General features: G+C 35.7%; 2 protein-coding genes and 1 long non-coding RNA gene across 3 annotated transcripts in view; 2 read left to right on the forward strand and 1 right to left on the reverse strand.

Moving 5' to 3' along the window:
• Positions 1-3,992, forward strand: part of LOC149037012 (uncharacterized) — a 28,777-nt gene extending 24,785 nt beyond the window's left edge. The window contains exons 19-23 of the mRNA XM_089188380.1: positions 954-1,244; positions 1,981-2,137; positions 2,852-2,932; positions 3,027-3,097; positions 3,583-3,992. The gene's annotated coding sequence lies outside the window, so the exon portion shown is untranslated. The remainder of the gene's footprint in view (positions 1-953; positions 1,245-1,980; positions 2,138-2,851; positions 2,933-3,026; positions 3,098-3,582) is intronic.
• A 385-nt stretch (positions 3,993-4,377) lies between these two features.
• The window catches only part of LOC149037013 (uncharacterized), a 28,132-nt gene continuing 16,108 nt past the window's right edge, over positions 4,378-16,401 (forward strand). The window contains exons 1-6 of the mRNA XM_089188296.1: positions 4,378-4,619; positions 7,241-7,279; positions 8,028-8,079; positions 8,499-9,705; positions 10,625-10,884; positions 11,422-11,689. Of these exons, the coding sequence (XP_089044422.1) occupies positions 8,059-8,079; positions 8,499-9,705; positions 10,625-10,884; positions 11,422-11,689 (1,756 nt within the window). The 5' untranslated portion in view covers positions 4,378-4,619; positions 7,241-7,279; positions 8,028-8,058. The remainder of the gene's footprint in view (positions 4,620-7,240; positions 7,280-8,027; positions 8,080-8,498; positions 9,706-10,624; positions 10,885-11,421; positions 11,690-16,401) is intronic.
• LOC149037014 (uncharacterized) lies at positions 12,608-15,408 on the reverse strand. The gene is made up of 3 exons (XR_016181351.1): positions 15,267-15,408; positions 13,530-15,144; positions 12,608-13,246 (listed from the first exon to the last, which is right to left on the reverse strand). It is a non-coding gene; the product is annotated as an uncharacterized LOC149037014 (long non-coding RNA).

Below are 16,401 nucleotides of genomic sequence, written 5' to 3' on the forward strand. Positions count from 1 at the left end.
ATTATCATTTGTCTCTCAATGTGATCACTTATGATGTAGATCAGGATGTTTTGACTGCATACTGCTAGTCTTCATCAGGTGATAAGGTTGACTGGATTAGGATCTTTTTATAAAGCAAGATGCACCACTGTAGTTGGTTGTTTTTTTCTACCGCCATGATTGGCACGTTTCAACCCTTGATGTTAGTGAGTGTTCCCTTGGTGGTCTGCCGTCATATGGCTTTTCAGTTGTAGTGTTATTTTTTTTTGTTTTTTGTTTTTGTTTTTTTATAATGGGCATCCACACTTCAGGATTTTGTATTCTACTGTTCCTGTTGATGTTGTTAGGGTAAAGTCTTAGGTCTCTCTGACCCTTGGAGTGTACCAGTGAGGATTACAATCAATCAACTTAACCTCACTCCAAAGCAGTTGTTGTCTAGTGTTGTTGGCGTGCTCTAAAACAGCAGAGGTCTGGGCATGGGCTGGTCGGATATCTTGGTCATGCTTCTAGACTAGTGCAACTTTACTCCTGACACTTTGGTTCTGTTTCTCTCCCTCTCTCACCCAGTCTCACTCTTCCATTTCCTCCTGATATCTCTCAGTCTGGTGTCTCACATGGCTTGATTTTGTGAGTTTGAGCGTGTGGCTTGAGTTTGTGCTTGATTTTTGTGAAAAAATTTACCTGAAAAATATAGAATTTAGGGCTTCCTTGTAGATGTGCCTTTGCTGAATTCCAGTATTGTCGTTATTGTTGCTGTTTATTATCATTAGTAGTAATAGTAGTTAGTAGTAGTACTATTTTCATTATTATTATTATTAGTAGTAGTAGTATTATTATCATCTGATTTTAATTAATGTCATTATTCTTATAATTGGTGCTCAACTGTCTCCCTAACTCTTGCTGTATGTCTTCCCTTCTGACCCTCTTCCATATATTGTTTCACCAATTATTTATTTTTTGTTTTTTTATTTTAGATCCCTTACATGTTAGGCTGGATTCGCAATTCTTTCACAACCCTAGCCATGGGTGATTATCCTTACCCAACAGACTTCCTGGCTCCACTTCCTGGGCATCCTGTGAACTTGGCATGTAAAATGATGGCAAGTGCATCATCCAAGGTTGAAGGTCTGGCTGAGGTCACAGTATTAGTCTACAATGGCACTAATGGTACACTGACTTGTCTTGATCCAGATACAGAGTACATTGAATGTGCAGACCCTACTGGGTGTGGCCTGGGTCCAGACAGCCTTGTGTGGGACTATCAGGTATTGGGTTGCATATCCTACTTATCCACAGTTCTAATTTCTCTTTACAATCTATCCCTTGAATCAAATGTTTAAGCTAGGAGAATAACAGAAATGATCAGCAACTAACAAAGCTCTTGATGGTTTTACAAATTCTCCTTGTTAGAACCTAGGAAATGTATAGAGAACAGTATGGAGAATATGTATAATGATGTTAGGGTGTAAAGGGTTAACCATGGTTTCCATGGGATATAGGAACTAGTTAGGATGATTGGCTTAAGTATTATGTGTGCTATACTCTATCTCTAAAGCTCCCAGTTCAAACTCTGATGGAATCACTGTGTTGTGTAAGAGGCTTCATCTATTCAGGATCTCTTTCTGTCCAGGGATGCATGGGCACTTTTTGGGAAACCAGGTGAAATGCTGAAGGGGTAACCTTGTCATGGACAAGCATCACAGCAAGTGGAGATATTCAGTACTGCTTAACACTTAACACTTCATGCCAATGAGATAATTGGATATGCATGTAAAGAATGGCTGGCTCATGAGCTGACATGACCTTACCAGATTTTTTAAGTGATTATTTTATGTGAAGTTTCCTTCTTGAATCATTTTCTATAAAGAATAAACCTTTCTTGCCTGCTCATGCTCAGGAAACAAATGACACATATAATCCAAGCTTTGCTTGTCCACTGAACTATTCAAGAATTTTGTTTTTTCAATTTGTCAAAATAAGATTATTATTTTATCTTTTCAGGTTTGTGCGGAGCTTTCTCTTCCAGCTGGTTCTAACAACAAGACAGACATGTTTCCACCTCTGCCATGGACTCCAGAAATGATATCCACATACTGCCAGAAAAAATGGGGTGTGGTACCTCGACCTAACTGGGCACCAATACAGTTCTGGGGGAAAGGTTGGTTTCCTTAAGACATTGAAATACATAGTAGGAGATCTTGTTAGATGGAAAAGGAAGAATTTTATTAAGGTAGCTACTAAAAACAGGGTAAGAATTGACCAATTGCTTTGCTACCTCATCTGGATGGGATGTTAGAGGATTGCTGTTGACTCTCCCAGACATGGTTTCCTTTGTAAGCTCAACTGCCACCAAAAAGCACTCCTGGTAGGAATGAGTGTGAATCAGTTGTTGTGCACAGCATGTGATTGTGATGCTGAGCAGGGCTTGATTGAATCAGACCTTGTGATCTTGACTCTACATGCTAAGCATTGGGTTACACTATTGTTTCAAATCCCATTCTCATAGATCCACCCCTTTTCCTTTCTGAATGGCAGCAATATCAGTATTTGATTTTAAAAGTGATCCAGAATTTTTGTCAAAATTAAAACACCTGGAAAAAGTCCAGAATGTGCGATGACTAATCAGATGAGACTTGAAAACAAATCTTAAAACTAGGATTCCTGTCTGTATTGAAAATTTCTCATGCTTGATGGATTTATTTTCCTTGATACAATAGTATTTCACACTTATTTCAGTGACCACAGTTTTCTGAGTTTCTCAGTTAGTGTTTAAGTCACTGTGAACTCTTCCTCATTCTAGTTTTATGGTCAGAGAATTCCTAATTGTAGTGTAAGAATAAAAAACATTTTATTGTATTAAATGGTTTTTCAGATATATCTTCATCTTCTAATATTATTTTTTCCAATGGTGACCTGGATCCATGGAGACCTGGATCCATGGAGACCTGGTGGGGTAAGTTAATGGTATTTGAAAGGCTCTTGTTGCTTCCATTATTGATGGAATCATAAATGGTTGTTGGATTTAAAATGTATTTATTATATTTTAGGTGTTAGAAGATGTCTCACCAACACTGGTGGCACTTCTGGTCAAAGGTGGAGCTCACCATCTTGATCTGAGGTATGTTTTAACCTTTTCAGTGACCAAATTGATCAATATGAAAATTCTCCTTGCATTTTTCTTATAGAGGTTAAGTCAGTCAGGTAATGAGAATAAAGAAAATTGTCAGCTATTAGTTACCTCCTGATAGAAGGTCAATGTCTCTACTCTAGCCAATATCTAAACATATGATGATGTTTGAGAGAATTTTATCTGAGATCTTGGAGCACATTGGGTGGTAAATTCCTATTTGGAGATTTCCTTCATTCTTCCTGGTGTGCAACCTTCATTTTTAAATTTGTTTCTTTTTGGATTTATTATTAATTTATTATTAGATTTTTACCTGAAGGATAAACTTTTATCAGTGATTCCTGATCTCCTTTGGTAGATTGCTATGTAGGTTTAAAAGAAAAGCATCTGCTTCAAGCTGGTTATCACAATGTTTTCTGATAATTATTACTTGTTCAGTTTTATTAATTACTGATGTATTTAATTTTGATATCCAGAGCTTCCAATCCACTGGACCCTCCAGCAGTGACACAAGCACGAAAACAAGAACTGGAACTAATCCAAAAATTCTTACATTAGAGCAACATTATAAATCTCAATGGACAATGACTACAGTTTTCTTATGCATCAATTCAATTATAATAACCAGACCTGTCTTATTTTGTGATGTATAAAAGAAATAGCATAATTTTCAAAGAAAAGTCAATTTATGGTGCACAACTTCAAACAAAATTTACATGGAGCATCGAAACATGCTAATTACGAATTAGACCTTATGAAGGAATTTTAATTTTAATGCTTTCATGCCAGAGACTAGACATGAGACTTGGATGAGATTCAAAGCCTTGTGTTGGTTTAATGCTGTTGATGAGTGTCTTTTTAAGAACAATAAACTTTTTGATAATAACATCTACATTTTCTCGTTTTTGTGTACGCGTTTTTGTTTGTTTTAATCCAATAATCAGCCCGATTATAATGATGTTTCAGTGGTCTCGGTGACGTAACAGGTCGAATGATTCGTCACCCAAAGTCACGCAATCTAAAGGTTAGCTTGTTACAAAACTCGTACTCCTCTAACCCGGTAGGTACGTCATGTATGGTTCGCATATTATGTCCTAAATACATGTTATGTCCTATACTTTACATACAATACCCTACACACATACAGGGCTAAACAAGACTAGATACAGCTATACAAGGCTATACACAGCTGACGTACCTACCTCTAACCCCCAGAAGACGTTGTCAGGCGACTGCCCGCATCATGTGACCAAAATAATTTAGAACTACGCACGCCCATAACAACACTTTCTCTCAGAATTAATGCCGAAAGGTTATCTTTGACTGAGTTGACTTCTTGCTAGGGAGCGTTTGCGTCAATCATGGGTTGAGTTCAATATTTCTTCAGCTCGTAATCATGTCTTCAAGGGATTGGTTCACCGGAGAAGTTGTGGTCATCCCTTTTAGAGACTTTTAGCAGTGAAAACTAGTGGCAATAATCAGCAACAGTTTACATGCGCGTCAATTATCAAAGGTATTCGATTGAGGAATTACGATTTTTTTAACGTTTCAGGACCTGTTCGATGCCACTTCCAGATGTAAAGATACCTTTGGTATCTTCAAATGTGTAGGTTGTTCTCAAGCAATTTATCGTGAGAAAACATACAAATTTGAAATATCAGATTCCAGCGTTCGTGAGGCCTTTCAAATGTGCTGAGGTTGCAACGTTTGCGCCGACTGGAAATTAAACTGGCATAAAGCTCTTCTTCTTTGCTAATTCAAGGTTACTTCTTCCGAAGAAGCCCATTAAATTAGGGAATTTTGTTAAACTTTCCTAAGTTAATGTTTGAAAAATGTGCGTAAAAAAATGTGCGTTTCGTCTCTGGATTTGCATTGTTCGTGCTTTCGTTGCATTGCATGTCTTTACAACTGTGAGGTGTTATAAGCGAGATGGTACCATGAAACGTGGTACCATGAATTGTGTACGTTTTCGGTCAACTTGTCCGAATAACTGACGGATTAGCCGTTGTATGTGGAAAACTTTAATTATAGGATTGTGGAATTTCGTTCAGTTGAAATGCTTAGTAATCCACACATGAGAAATGTGTTTCAAGTTTAAATTTGCATCTCAATGAAGACATTTGTGTTGCTGTACCCTTCCCCCGCCAAGGCGAAATGGAAGCAAGGGAACCCTCCTTTGCTTCCCTCCTGTTCCCTTGCTTGTGCTGTTTCACTTTGAGGGGGAGGGTACAGCCACATGTAGGCTAACATTTGTGGAGGATGATCTGTTCATTTAAAATATGAATTTATTTTCCATAATCAGCAGTTCACTCCTGAAGTAGAAGGCAGAGTGAATAAACTTCTGGGTTGTGTTACAAACTGTGATTGTCTCAGTGTGAGAAATATTTGGAACAATTCCAGAACAGATGTCCATGTTCAAAGTTAAATTGTACTCTTGAGCTAAACCTCTACAGAAATAACTTGTTTTTTTAATGTTTCTCAGGTGCTTGACAAGGTAACTTTTTCACAATCTTTGAGGGTTTTACCCAGTGTTTTTTTTAGCTGATTAATATCTGACTTACACTGGCTCACATTTCTTAGATTTTATTTTCAAACCAAAATATTTTGAATAAAACATCATATCAAAAATTGTGATCAGATCCCTTTACAGGAATGAAAGACCCAACCTTGTTTCTAAGGTCCTTTCTCTCTTCCTGCCTTAACCCTTGAACCCCTAAGGGTGACTAGCATCTAAATTCTCCTTACAATATCACCCCTGAATCACACATTGAGGTCATGAGAATAAAGAAAATGATCATCATCTAAAGAAGCTCTTGATTTTTAAATAAATTCTCCTTGTTAGCACCTTAGGAAATGTATAGAGAACAGTATGGAGAATATGCATACTGATGTTATGGTGTAAAGGGTTCAGAAAGTACCCTGGTTGCTGTTCATGTGTCACTCAGAATTTAGGAAGGGCTCATGTGAAAAAATCTTTTTTCACTACTAACTCAATGGATAAGGCAAACATGTAAATATTTTTTAGCTCAATTAACACATGTAATCATGCACTTTGTAACATTATTTTTGGGTTTGATGAGAGAAGGTTTTTCATGACATTGATTACGGATGTTCCTTTATCTCAAACATATTCATTGTCCATTTTATGTTTTTAAGTGCATTTGCAGTTCTCATTTTCTCAATCTTTTTTATTAGTAATTTTTCACACCCTTCACATTGCTGAAATCACTTAATAACCTTTTTAAATGATCCAGCCTCTATGGATGTTAGTGTCCAACCACTCCACAAATATAGAGATATGTCTCCTAGTTTTAGAATGCTATTATGTCATTAGGTTTGTTGGTAAAAAGCAGAGTCCTAATTTCTTATTGAGCCATAACAGGCCAAAAATGTTTCTTTTTCTCCCCTGGGAGGGTTGAGGAATTTGAATCTTGTCTGTATGGGGTGAGGAATTTGAACCAGAACTGTCAAGTCTTTTCAGCAAAATAGACATGTTTTATTTTTTAGTATGAAGGTGTTTAAAGGTATGAAGTTTTCAAAAGTGCAAATGCTTGAGGAGTTGTCAGGGGGGGCAGGAGGGATGTTGAAACTTTAAATTGATTGAAGCATTACTGAGGACTTTGAAAAGAAGGCTCAGTCAGTTGAAGTTTTAAAGGAGAAGTCAAGTTCATTCAGAGTATATTCTGCAGGAAATGATTAAACTTCAATTTCAAACATTTTAAAAAATTACAACAAAAATTATTGGATCGCAAAGTATTTTTGGGTTTTCAAAATTATTCGCAGATCCAACATTTTAATCAGGATTCATAATTGTTAGACTTGAAAAAAGTTTAAACTACAATAAACTATGTTTTGGATTTCAAAAATATATTAGGGAGTTGTCTTTTAATGGCTTCAGTAGAATCCTGATCTCTGCAAATTACAAGGTAGTACCTTTAAGGATAATTTCTGCAATTGAATTTCATCCACAGGTCAAAAAGAAATTTATTTCATTGAAAATCTTGATATTTTTTTCTTATCATAAACATAAATAACTCTCTTTCCACAATCTCTGACTTTTATAACATGCCTTTCCAAATGCAGAATAGGTGATGTATTTAAACATTCATTCTTTTACTTCCTTTATCTGTTTAGGATGTATGAAGAAGGTGGTGGTCAGATGACTTGCAATTGGTATGTTCTGATTTCATTTAAATTGTTCTTGATTGTCTTTTTTTTTAGAGGAAATAATTCATTGTACAGTGCCTACTTTGAGGTACATTTTCACAACCAAATTAAGGTGGTATCGAACACTACATTCAGTGAATTTTGTCTCAAATCATTGAAGAACTATTTACTGACAGATTTGTTGGAATGACTTGAAATTGTCACATGGAATATATCATTTTACTCATAATCTAACCACTTGCCTATGGTTGGGATGTGTTTCCAAAATTGGAGATTTCATCAAAATTCTCAGAATAAAAGGCTTAAAAAAAATGTATTTGTGTTTTTGTTGCTTGGAAAGTGTAAGTAGTCAGCTACTGTAGAGCTCTTTCTTGAGTTCAATCCATGATAAGATAGCACTTTGTTTTTCATCATCACATTGTTACTTAGGAAATGGACATATCAGAAATGTCATCTAAAGGAAATACCTCGCGAACAGCAAACACCATTAGACCAGGATCTTATCTTTATTTGCTGCAAGATTTGTCCTTGGAAACAAAACTTCTCATTTTGAAAATGGGCCGTTTTCCAATCTTCACATTTTGCAAAGAGGCAACTTAAACAATGATATGAGAAAATGAAGGCTTCCCAAAAAGGTCAAGTTAGCCTTTGGTACTGCCCTAATAAGTGGTCTCAACAACATTCCAAGAGGAAATAGAAAGCTTTTTAAATAGACTCAGTAAATTCACATTTCGTATTGTTTTTTTTTTTCCAGCATAATTTTTCAAAGTTAAAAGCTTCCTGTGATGTCAAGGCTACAAAAGATAGTAAGAGGAATCTAAATCTGTTACAAATACCAACCTTTTATTTTGACAAAAACATTCATTTACCCTCTTATTTTTTCACCTAAATGTCTTCAATGAAACTACATGTACCAATTTCAAAGTGAGTTGAAGAGGAAGATCCTCTTCAACTCGCTTTGAAATTAGGAGAATTTTCAATTTCCTTATAACTGTAATGTTTGTTATCAGTGACAGTGATAGTGTAGATCTTCAAAGCAACTTAAAATTTTCCTGGTTTAAATTTGTCTCAATCTACATGTATCTGACTTTTTGGCATAGGATAAAACTCAACTGCAAGTTTACAAAAGAATTGACTTGACATATTGAGTGGACATCCATTATTATTGTGATTTATTATTGTTTTACAGCTTATTGTCAATACCATTCTTGTTTTGTTGTTGTAGTATTCCACCATTCCTAGTGTAGCCTCTAAATCACAGGAAGACCAGGAAAGTAGGACACTGAAAGTCACTTTGCTAAGTAGTGAGTGGAGATCATCAACTGATGGGGACTTGTCAACTATCAACCGAGAGCTGGCCATCCAGTTAGCTAAACACCCCAGTGTGGATGTTAGTGTCTTGCTTCCAAATTGCAGCAGAGAGGACAGGAGCAGTGCTAAAGGTCACAATGTGAAGCTTATTGAAGCAGGTGGAGTTCCTGGTTTAGAGCCAGTTCTTTGCCTGTCATCTCCTCCAATAAACCATACAATGGACTGTGTCATTGGTCATGGAGTTCACCTTGGCCAACCAATTGCACTCATCAAGAGAAATCCAATTTACAGTTGTTGCAAGTGGATTCAAGTTGTTCATTCTGCTCCTGAAGAAGATGGAATGTACAAAATCATTTCAGAAGGTGAAAAAATGCAAAAAACAGAAATCCAACTCTGTAAAATGGCTGAACAAGTTATCACTATTGGACCCAAGCTGGCAGAAGCTTACAGGCGTCACCTTTATCCAGTTAAACAACAGGAAAATATTTTTGACCTTACTCCAAGTATTTTCTCTGAAGTTTTGGAAGTAGAGCAAGCCACAGAAGAGAGAAGAACATTCTGTATTCTTGTTATTGGAAGTGGTGACAGCTGTGAAGATTTCAAAGTCAAAGGGTACGATATAGCTGCCAAAGCAATTGCTGAGTTGAAAGATGAATCCTACAAACTCAAATTTGTCTGCACAGCTGGAGGAAAAGGAGATATTGTGGCAGAAAAGTTGCTCCACCATGGCATTAAACGTAATCAGCTTATTGTTCGCAGCTTGGATGATAACAGAGAAGTGCTGGCAAACTTATTCTGTGAAGTGGATCTTGCAATAATGCCATCCAGAACAGAAGGTTTTGGAATAACAGCTCTGGAAGCGTTATCTGCCGGTCTGCCTGTACTTGTCAGTGGTAATTCAGGACTTGGAGAAGCTCTGAAGAAAGTGCCTTTGGGCTCACAGAGTGTGGTAGACTCTGAAGATCCTAAAGACTGGGCTAAAGAAATCAAGCGTGTCCGTGACAAAGAGAGAGAAGTGCGACTTTCAGAGTCAAGATTTCTATGTGAAAAGTACTTGGAGAAGTATAGCTGGGAGGAGCCTTGTAAGAGTCTTGTGATAAAGATGAAGAACCTTGTCTTTGGTAAATTCACTTATTATAAATTTAAATTTTTCAGCCTTAACTTGTCTCATAACTGATAAACCAGGTATACTCAGTATTTTTTACCAGTCTGGTAAAAAGTTGAATCAGCCTAGAGTTAACTTGGACCTATGATAACCATAAATTTTTTATAGACCAGAATCAACAAATAGTCGAAAATGGTAACTACATAGGAAAGGCAAACTTAATTGTTATGTAAGAACCTTACCCACAAGATTAGGAACAGTGTTGCAGAGTTCTGAAATATGTACTAAGTGCATTTGCATGGGAAATACTTTCTGTAGTTATTTTACTCAAGACATAAAGCAGGTACTGTTGAAAGTTGAACAAGCATGGTCAACTTGGTCGGTGTCTTTTTTTACATTGACTTAGATTGGATTAAAAAAAAATGTGTGAATGATGCTTGAAACAAGTAAATCTTCTTGTAGGGTAATTCTAGTATTATCAATTGAGTTGATGATGCAAGAGTTTTAAAGTTGACATTTCAAGTGTTAGCCTTTAATCAGAGTAAGGGGCTAATACTTGAAATGTCAGCTTTAAAACTCTCTACAGTGGCTATTTTATATTTTCAACTCAGTTGATAATACAAAATTACCCTGTTATACTCTTTCACCAACATCGCAGTTTCTTTAGAAACTTACCCCCTTTGTTAAAATCCTCTTTTAGTTGACCTTACTCCGTATACCTTTGTTATCACACTATCACTTAGCAACAAGTTCTTGGAAAATTTCTTAAGCTTTGAAAACTGTTGTTCTGTCTGCTCCTAAATACTCAACCCTCAACCCAAGTAGTTCTTTCTGTTTTCTTCTGAAGCCATATATGCCATGCTTTTGTCAGCAACTTGTCATTTACATGTACAAGAATAAAGTAATGATAATTAAATAAGTTGTTTTTCTTTTAGGAGGGAGTGAACAAGTCATCTATAATCAACAGTGGCAACAGAATGCAGGTAGATGTAAGATCAGCAGCAACACAGACCAAATTTCAAACTTAAAGAAGATTGCTTCAGAAAAGGGCTATAGAATTTCTGACAATCAAGGGTCAGGAAATTGTATGTTCTATGCCTTGTCAGAGCAACTGGAGACTGTCAAAGGAGTAAAGATCCATCATTCTGAATTAAGGCGGTCCTTAATTCAGTATCTAAGAGAACACCCAAAACAGGTGAGTATTTGATAAAGTACATGTAATGTCTAGGACAGATACTACAAATGTATCTTCTGCTCCACATTCAAGTTAAATGTGAGGAATTATTGGAACATTTTCAAGGCTTTCCTCAGGAATAAAAAACAGTGTGTGATACATGAAGTTGAAGTTGACACAGTTAAAAAGGACAAGTTGTCTGTGTATCATTACAATGTCTTTCTTTCTTGTTTTAACTTATTGCCGTGTTGTTTTAGAATAACAGTGGGTAGTGTAATGCCGATGAACTTGTTTATCATCATTCATTTAAATTAATCCTTTTTTGCTATTAGAATTTTAAAGATTAGATATGATGTTAGTTGTAAAATTACTCAATCCAATGTATACAGGGAGTAATATTAAAGACTATTGAGACTAGCAACTAAAGAGTCTTGTATTTATCTTTGAATACTTTAGAAGTTAATACTTGTTATATGAAAATATTACCCTATTGAGTCATTATAACTCACTCTATTACTATTAATATTACATGTTACCTTATTGGACTTTCTCTTATAGGTGGATGGAACAGATCTGTTTCACTTTGTTGATAAACACACAACGTGGAATGGTTACTTAACAGACATGGAACAAGATAGCACTTGGGGTGATCATGTGGTTCTCTGGGCTGCAGCAAACTGTTATCAAATTGCCATTCATGTGATTAGTAGTCTTCCAGGCCATAGTGAGGTAATTATCAAGCCAGATTTTCCATTTGACCAAAGCAAGCATCTTGTACTGGGACATGTCCATGAAGTACACTATTTCAGCCTTCAGCCCTTACAAGGTAAAGCTCAGAACATAACACATTTAAAAATTGGCCCATCTATGAAATTTGCAAATGAGATATTTTAAATATTATAATTGAGTGCATTCTAAAAGTGTATTGAACTCCTGTACAGCTACAAGCTGTACATATGCATTTGAATTATCATTTCATAAAAGCTTGCAGAACTGACTGTTTTGATTTATCTGCGATGTGAACAGACCTCTGTAGCTTCCCAGGTGGAAATCTTATTAAGATCTTACTAAGATTCTTGTAAGTTTCTTACTAAGATTCTTATTAAGATTCTTAATTAAGAATCTTGTAAGACCTTACAAGATCTTGTAAGATCTTGTCACAAGATTCTTACAAGAATCTTGTAAGATCTTACAAGATCTTGTAAGAATCTTGTAAGATCTTACAAGATCTTGTAAGAATCTTGTGGTAAGATCTTGCCAGATCTTGCAAGATTCTTGTAAGAATCTTGTGACAAGATCTTACAAGATTCTTGTAAGAATCTTGTGACAAGATCTTACCTGATCTTGTAAGATCTTACAAGATTCCTGTAAGAATCTTGTGACAAGATCTTACCAGATCCTATAAGATTCTTAACTAAGAGTCTTGATAAGTATCTTAGTAAGAAACTTACAAGAATCTTACAAGATCTGGTAGGATTCCTGTGACAAGAATCTTAATTAAGTACCTTCACAAGTTTTCAAAAGAACTTGTTAAGATTCTAAACAATGTCTTAATGATCTCTAAAAGAACTTACAAGAACTTGTGAGATTTTCAAACAACTTACAAGAATTTTTGCAGAATCTTTAAAAATTCTTAAATATCACATTTTTTTCAGACCATAGTAGGTAACTGATGGTTTATGCAATATGCAGTAACTGGATGATCGAGGAATGGAGATCACAACTAAGAAAGAATTTCTTCATCCAACATTTAAGCAAAATTTATTTCAAATTCTCAACACTGTGAAATTAATTACTAAAAAAGATCTTGATAAGAAACGTTAACTGGTAAACATGCACGATTTAAATGACAATTGTACAAGAAGAGTTCTTGTTCTTCCCTTCGGTGTGTTTTAAAAATCTAAAAAAGCAATTGTTTTAATTGTTGGAGTCATTTGACAGTTTGATTTGAACTACCATAGTTATCCTTTCACAAAAAAGCCATAATAACTAAAGGCATGTCCTAGTTTTAAATTGTTCTTCGTTTGATTCAAACTGAAATAGTTTTTCTTTTTTTAGAGTAATTTAAGCATGAAAACAAAAAAAAAACAACAAAATTTTGTATTGCAGCAAACGTGTTCAAAGAATTAAAGCTCACTATCACTCATCTAAGTTGGCATTTTAGTCAATTTGACAGCTACTTGACAAGTAAATTTGCATATGTTTCAATTTTTTACAAATATCAACCAAGCCTTAGTTCATTCAGTCTACGGACTTGTCAACATTGCCCTCTACATTTTGAACTTTTCTCTTGGAATCCAAGCAATTTTTTTATTCAAGTAGAGCCTTATTTGAGACCACCTCTTATTCATTTGGGCATCACCAAATTTCTGTTTTATGGCTCCTGTGGGAAGAAAAAAAGAAAATAGTAATTTGTATACAGGTACAAAATATACTAAAACCTTGAGAGCGTATTTTTTAAAATCCCTGCCAGAGAGGAGTAATAGGAGTTTGGTTTCATTGTACATCTAAAATGAAATGTAACATGTTAGGAGACAAGAATCAAGATTGGAAAAAAAACCCTCAGTGTTTAAATAATTAAGTATCATAATCTATTGTCTGCAGTAGAATTGTTGCTCTGACTTCAATTCCATCTTTCAGTAGCCTGACTTGTGAGGAGTACTTACTAAGATAGAGGGGAGGAGCTTCTCAATGGTTCTCCTTGATCACCATCATGCCTCATCTGTATGCAAAGAAAAGGAGGTAGTGACTATCTTTAACAAGAATTTATCATCTTTAAGAGCAAAATTTTTATGTACAAGTTCCCAGTTATGAATCTTGGCAATTTGCACTGCCCAACTCCAATCCAACAAACTTTGTTTACGCTTTGCACTGCTGAAACAGCTATTCCCAATTCCCACAAAAAGTTGATAAATGAAAAATTACCTTTTACAATCAGAGTTGCAAGAGAGTTGCCACCCTTCTATCCCATTCTGTGCTTGTAGCATTAAGATGGGACTCAAAGTCTACTTTATTCAGGATACAATCATTTTTACAGGTGATCCTATCTCTCCAGTTCTCCTGTGAATATGAATTGAAAAAATGTTTACATTTGTTGAGCAATCCCTCCACTGAATTAAGTTTCATTAACCTTTAGAACAAAGAAAATTATGAGAAAGGGAAGCAAGGAATCATGACTCAGCATTAAATGAAAACCAGAAAAAAAATACACACACATTCACAAAACAAAACAAATAAAAACTAAACAGAACCAAACAAAATACAAAAAATGTTGCATGGAATTAATACAGGTATTGAATGTATTAGAGTAAAATTAAGAGGATAACAGTGCCAAAATTCTGCCTTAAGCCATCTAAGTCAATGAAGTCTTGAAGGAGGGGGGGGGGGGGGGGGGAAATGAACTATCATGCACCAACATTGAGTATTTAGAGTTCTTACATCATCAGAAGAACTTCCCATTTTTTGGTAATTTTTGTTTGCTTTGGGAAGATTTCCACTACTGTGGACACGGCCGTGATAATCAAACCCAGTTTGGCTTTCATCATCATCCTCACCAGTGGAAACTTTTAAGTAGAACGTGGCAATTTATAATTATTTGGGAATAAAGGAATTCCATAATCGATTTCGCGTTGTTATTGCACCCTTCTAGTTTAACTTCTAGTGGTTATTAGTAAAGCCGAAGACAAATTAATTGTTTATTGTGAACCATTTCCATGCAAGACGACTGGAAGCTACGATGATTCTGCCTACAACACTTAAATCCAGAACAATCTGGATTAAAACTGACTTGAGAGAATTGCTACAAGTGCAGTAAGGTTAGCAGCCGCCGTTACGTGGTTTTGATGATGATAGCGTTACATCTCGTGTCAGTTTCCACTCAATTCTAAACAAAAACGCTTCCTGGCGAAATCGAACCCTAACGAGATTTTATGATTTGCCTTGTATAAAAATACCGTGGCCTTGCAATTACATAAACTTATCGTCACTTTTTTCGTCCATGCTGAAAGAATCTAAAAAGTGCGAGAAATAAGTCTATCGCATCACCTTCCAGATGTGTAATGTTGATAACGTGAACTTAATGAATAAAAGTCAGTAGCACTTACCTTCGGGATGATTTGCCTTCATTTGCTTCATTACCAGTCGTGCACTAGTGGTTTTTTTAGTTTAAGATACTTAAACTACAAAGACCAATGTGTTCCTTGAGTTATAAAGCGAGTGTCGTGCACAATCATACGTGTGCTTTCTATGTGCTTAGATGTGTAAACTATTCACCTGAGGCCCCTTCACGTGACAGAATAAAACAAGGATATCGCAAACTTGAATGTGTAATCATAGTGTTCTTTCACAAGAAAAGCAAAACGCGATTTATCTCCTCTGGTGTGCTGTAAACTCATGTTACTTACCGACTGCGTCATTTTCTGTATTTTAAGCGACAGTAACATTAGTTATTTTGTAAAGAACTTGGCTTGTAAAATCCTAATTCTCGAGATCATTATTCTTCTTCAGGGCTTTAGACACAATTAAATTTCACAACGAGGTAGATAACACTCAATCAAAGTAAAATTTCTGTAAAACTTTGCCGAAACGAAATGGCGCGAGAACCGTTGACAACAACGGTCGAGTGAACAATTTGTAATTTTGCGCCGGCCGTAGCGGGAGACTGGGGAAAACCTTAGTGAAAGTACAAAATGTCACGCAACTCTCGCAAGTATTTTGTAAGTAACTACCTATAAACTTTTTTAAAATACTTTTAATTTCTGCCATCTGACCGGTCTGCAAATTTCTGATGTTTATTTGTTATTATTTTGTAAAGAATTTGGTCGGTAAAATCCTAATTCTCAAAATCATTCTTCTTCTTTAGGGCTGTAAGGCACAGTTAAATTTCGCAACCAGGCAGATAACACTCGACCAATGTAGAATTTCTGTCAAACTTTGTCCGAAACGATATGATGCAAAAACAGTTAACAACAACGATCAATTGTACAATTTGCAATTCTGCGTATGCGCAGTGGCGTGGAATGCCTTGGTGAAAGTACAAATTTCATGCAACTTTCTTGAAAAATATTTTTACAAGCAGCTAGCTATGAATTTTTTTTTAAATACATCTTTTCACTCTGCCATCTGGCTGGTCTGCATACTGCCATATTTTTTTTTCTGAACCATATCAGCAAAAGTCTCTTGCTTGTGGAATGTGGTGACATTATCTATGGGTGTCTTTATGTTCAAGGGAAAGATGGGAAGGTTTAATCCCTTTCTAGACACTCCCTATGAACATGATTAGTGATTATTTAAACTAGCTGTTCAGTATATTTCATAATCAATCATCAAATGTAATCTGAAAAGACTGTCCAAATTTAATCTGCTGATACCATAATTCCAGTGGAACAATTACCTCTTTAGAAAGCAGCTGCATGTATATTGTGTTCTCAGGTCTGAAATTTGCACACCATACCATAGAAGCTTACTTGACGTTATGTGATCCCCTTTTGGACATGGCATTTTTCACATCATGTGTGAGAGGTTTTAAGCCTTATGCAT

Source organism: Pocillopora damicornis, chromosome 11, assembly GCF_964200805.1.
Source record: "Pocillopora damicornis chromosome 11, jaPocDami1.2, whole genome shotgun sequence".
NCBI lineage: Eukaryota > Metazoa > Cnidaria > Anthozoa > Scleractinia > Pocilloporidae > Pocillopora > Pocillopora damicornis.